General features: G+C 40.8%; 1 protein-coding gene across 1 annotated transcript; it reads left to right on the top strand.

Annotated features, from left to right (window-relative positions):
• The first annotated feature begins 366 nt into the window (after nt 1–366).
• On the top strand, nt 367–1674 carry btg2 (B-cell translocation gene 2). Its single transcript, XM_016566188.1, has 2 exons — nt 367–682; nt 819–1674. Exons 1-2 carry the CDS (start codon nt 544–546, stop codon nt 1172–1174), a joined length of 495 nt encoding a protein of 164 aa, XP_016421674.1. The 5' UTR covers nt 367–543; the 3' UTR covers nt 1175–1674.
• The last annotated feature ends 3326 nt before the right edge of the window (nt 1675–5000 follow it).

Raw genomic sequence — 5000 nt, 5'->3', positions numbered from 1 at the left:
GTCGTGTGTAAGTTATTGCTCGGGTGTCACCTACGCTTGTCAGACGATAAAAGAGAGGAAAACCAGCTCCGAACGCCGCACGCTTCTATAATTAAACGCCGAGGCTTTACGGTAAGCGCGAGCGTTCAGCATCTTTGTTATTCCCCCGAATGTCGTCACGCATACCCGAGCGGCGTCTGACGTCAATCTCCATATTTGGACGCGGACGGAAAGCGAGCGTCACCACAACACGCAGTGTTTTCCATCCTGACAACCAATCGGTTGCGCGAGGAAGACCCGCCCCTTGGTTTCATTGGACGCTGGGCGTGTCGCTCAGACCAGCGCGACTGACGTCGACGGCTTTGTGCGTATTTATCGGCGGAATCGCTGCTCTCTGCGACAGATCGGAGCGCAGCGAAACGGAACCGACTGGATCGGGGAACGTTGATTGCTTCATCCTCATTAAACTTGCTGCACTAATTCACCAGCATCAAAGGACAGCAGCTCTTGTGGTTTTTCACTTCCAGCAGTTTTATTCTTAACTCTGTTGAACGGAATACAGTGATGCACGGCACCGGAGCAGAGATGACCCCGGAGGTTTCAGCCGCCGCGAGTTTTGTTTGCAGACTATTGCGCAGCCGCGGACGCTTGAGTGACGCGCAGCTACACGTTTTTAGAGACTGTCTCGCGCAGGCGCTATCAGGTACTGAAATAAATGTTTTTATACTTCATGTTTAACAAAATATCACCACTATATCAGCGTACTTCCATATTGATTCAGTGATCATATACTATGCTAAAAGATTTGGATGCTAACGAAAGTGTTTATTTTTCTCCAGAACACTACCAGCACCACTGGTTCCCCGACAGGCCGCAGAAGGGATCCGGTTACCGCTGCATTCGGATCAATCACGAAATGGACCCTCTGATTGGCCGAGCGGCCGGTCGAATCGGACTGACCAGCGGGCAGCTTTTCTCGCTCTTGCCACGGGAGCTGACGCTCTGGGTCGACCCGTACGAAGTGTCATACCGCATCGGCGAGGACGGCTCCATTTGCGTACTCTACGAGGCCGAGCCGCCCGTCTCAAGCCCCGCCCCCTCGGCGTACGACCAGACGGCGAACTGCAAAAACCGCTTCATGATGAGCAGCCGCACAAGTCCACCCAAAAACTACCTGATGATGGTGTCCAGCTGAACGCACGCGACCGGTGTCCGCCGGTACCGCGCCTGACCGACCAACCGCCGAGAGTTTGCCGTTCCTGCGACTTCACATTTCAGGCCTTTATCTCAGATGAACTTTAAAGCACTGGTTGTTACGCGACCGGACGATATTTTGGCACTGTTCCGTGTGGCTCTTGTTTATTTTTACAATCCCAAAACAGGTTTTGGGTGTTTTCACTGGTGCTCGCACACGGTTTCAGTGCAATTACGATGATACCTCACGAGAATGTAAAGCAATTAAGGGCCTGAAACGGGCTTTGCGCAAACCTTTTAGCCACTTGACTTCAGATTTCTGTACGTTTGCAAAGCTCAATCATGATGATAATAATTAAACATGTTTGCGTTTTGCTTGCTATAGCGCCACCTGTGGTGACTTTGAGAATGCAACATATTTGCATTCAGTACATTTCAGGCCTAAAACTGTGGTGGTGCTTCATAATTTCTGCAGGAGCTGCTAACAAGACGGACGCCACGTGAACAAACTCCCATAATGCCCTCTGCCTTAACCACAGCGCCACCACTCTCTTAATAAACGTCACTGCCTGGCTCTTTAAGTCTTACTGTGCAATATTCAAGCAATACGCTCTGTAACTTCCTCTGGTGATGTCATGAAATGAGTCGCACGGACTGGAGGCTCCACCGCTGGCGTCTCTAGTGGAAGTGATTGTATTTTCCCAGAATGCTTTGTGTGTGTTGGTTGGTTTCGGGCGGGAGTGCCAGCAGAGACTCTCGTCTGTAGCATCTCGCGGGCTGCTGAGCAGCTCGTTTACTGTTTTAGATGTAGTTTGTAAGCTATTTTGAAGCAGGGTTGCTTTTAATGTAAATTTTTTAAATGCATTTGTGCAGATATAGAGCTGTACAGTCGATTTTTATTACAATAAACCTTTTATGAATGAAATGTTCGTCTCTGGTCTGATGTGATTATGGTGTTGTAATGAAGTTTCACACAGTCTCCCACGAGCAGCGTCTGGTTGGCGTTTGCTGGGCATGCTGGTGTTATCTGGAGGTGTCTGGGCTTGTTTTTCTCCTACACACACTGACAGACTTCAGATGGGTGTTCAGTTACACTTATCAGCAGCCACTGCCCTCATTAACTGTGAGCTGCCAAACTACACAACATTTTAAGGCATCAAAAGTGTAATTGACAAGGTTAAAATCATGCTGCTTTATGAAAAAATGAACTGACAATTTGTCTTTTGGCCCAATTGTAAGGCAGCATTACATTAATTGTTTTAAGTCCCTATATGCAATCCCAGAATGCACTACATGCAATATTGTATCATATTTAGAAATTCATCTAATTATGTTTATCTAATATGTTGTACCTCTGTAAATTTCTTATTATATTTGTATACTTGTTACACATACATAATTTTAGGCCTTATATACTTATTTTTTCTTCTCATATATGTTATCTGTACTATATATAAATACACTATAATATATATATATATATATATATATATGCATGCAATATACTCAATATACGGTACATGCAATATATATACTGTATATACACATATTCAAATCACACAAATGACATGTGAGAGTCTTCTTTTACATTCTAGTGAAGAAAGAACGTCTTTCAGGTTTAGAATGACCTGAAGGTGGGTAAATGATGACAATTTTCTTTTTTGAGTGGACTATCATCATCCAATTGTGGTGTGCACAAGTAAATCATCATGCTGTACGAGAAAATCACTCTGACCCCAACACTTGAACACATCTTGAATGCATGCACACATGTATAGGGTATATGTGTGTGTGTGTGTGTGTGTGTGTGTATATATATATATATATATATGTGTGTGTTTCATTCTCATCTTTTTTTCTATTTAAATGAGTGTTTCACTTTGTAAATATGCAACAACCATTTGAAGACAAAAAGAAATGTGTTGTGCTTGTATAATGACAAAGATATGTTGACTAGGAAAAAGTAAAACAACCAAATTGTGCTTAAAAAATTGATAAATTAGTTTAAAATAGACTTTTACCCAACTCAATTGTGAGTCAAATGGTTTGCTTATCAACAATTCTAGTGTCAGATTAGTGGAATGAATGAAATCTTTGTCGTAGCTAAATTAATCGTGGAATTAGAGTGATATTTAGCAACATGCTAACATCAGACTCTGTTGAAATCAATTATGAGCGACACGTTATTGTCAAATTTTAGCTACAAACTTTTAAGCTATTGAAGTTAGCAATTGAACTGTCATGTTATTACATGCTAACATCAAACTATAGAAATTAAATGTGAATTAAATGTTAGTTACAAACTAATATTAAATTATTGCAATCAGTAACTCTTTATTGAAATCAACTATGAACGACGTGTTATTGTCAAATTACTTAAATCAAATTTTACCAACAACAACAAAAAAAAGTGATTGGAATCAGTGAGTTGTCTACTTAACAATATGCTAACATCAAACTTTATTGTGAATTGTATATTTCTTGTGTTTTGCATGAGCCGCGCTATCAGAGTTGATGCCTGCACGAAGTGTTTCACATCATCTCCTTATGAGGTGCTGCTTGGCTTAGCGCACTAGCTATCTAAAAGTGTAGCTGTTTATTTAGGCAGTAGGCAAGGCAACGGGAGTTCTGGAGCCGTGCTATTGTGTCCCTCTGGTTGTTTTGTTCTGTTTGTGAGTGATTACGGTCAGCGGAGGATTTGGGAGGGTTTCTGTCCTGAAGTCATTAAAGCACAATCGCTGCTTTAATTGAGGCTGTTTTGTGAGCGAGTGTGTGCGAGTCAGACACAAACACACACGGGCAGATGGCCTGTTGAACGCGAGGCCGCACACATATGGAGATCCACACTATTGTTCAGAGACGCTACTGACGCTTGAACACACACACACACACCATTGGCTCAATAGAGGAGAGACGGACACACAGAGAGAGAGAGATACTCTTTACTTACAATAAATTATTTGAGATTTTATTACATGTTCAATGATATTCAGACGTTTTAAGTGTCTCATTTGCTTCAGTTGTTGTCATTAGATGGAGTCCGATGTCGTGACGGGGGTCAAACCTGTTGAGCTTCCTGTGCGACCTCTGACCCTTCAGCTGCTGTGTTTTCTTGCCGTGTGATTGGCTGTCATCCACTAATATGTTCTAATTGTATTTGTGTGTGTTTGTCTTTTATCCCTAGTGCAGTATCCATTTAAACAATACAAAATCTCATAGTAAGATCTCAGACATTTGATGGCAGACAAATCTGAGCAGAGTTTGAGACATTATTGAGCTCTCTTGTGAAACTCAAGAGGAGATGCATATCTGTGAGATTACTAGGGTCAGTTTTCAGGAGAAGCATCAACCTTCCACTGAACATCTAACATCTGCTAATGTGTTTAAACTGTATTTTGTGTGTGTGTATCTTTTATCCTTAGTAAAAAAAATGATTTAAGCAAGGCAAAATAGTCAAAATAGTACTAAGTTTCTAAATATTTTAAATTTTTTCTGAGTTTTAGTACTAAGTTTCTTAGTATTTTCCATTTTTTCTAAGCTGTAATACTAAGTTTCTAAGTATTTTCCATTTTTCTAAGCTGTAATACTAAGTTTCGAAGTATTTTCCATTTTTTCTAAGTGTTAGTACTAAGTTTCTAAGTATTTTCCATTTTTTCTAAGTTTTAGTACTCAGTTTCTAAGTATTTGCCATTTTTTCTAAGTTTTAGTACTCAGTTTCTAAGTATTTGCCATTTTTCTAAGTTGTAGTACTAAGTTTCTAAGTATTTTCCATTTTTTCTAAGTTTTAGTCCTAAGTTTCTAAGTAAGTATTTTCCATTTTTTCTAAA

Source organism: Sinocyclocheilus rhinocerous, unplaced genomic scaffold (genome assembly GCF_001515625.1).
Source record: "Sinocyclocheilus rhinocerous isolate Xijiao unplaced genomic scaffold, SAMN03320098_v1.1 scaffold302, whole genome shotgun sequence".
In the NCBI taxonomy this organism is placed as follows: domain Eukaryota; kingdom Metazoa; phylum Chordata; class Actinopteri; order Cypriniformes; family Cyprinidae; genus Sinocyclocheilus; species Sinocyclocheilus rhinocerous.
This window is presented reverse-complemented; position numbering and strand designations above follow the sequence as displayed.

Bases quoted from the DNA above. Each gene is read 5' to 3' on its own strand.
- btg2 (XM_016566188.1), top strand. From the start codon at position 544: ATGCACGGCACCGGAGCAGAGATGACCCCGGAGGTTTCAGCCGCCGCG. The intron at 683-818 runs GTACTGAAATAA...ATTTTTCTCCAG, and splicing joins TCTCGCGCAGGCGCTATCAG to AACACTACCAGCACCACTGG.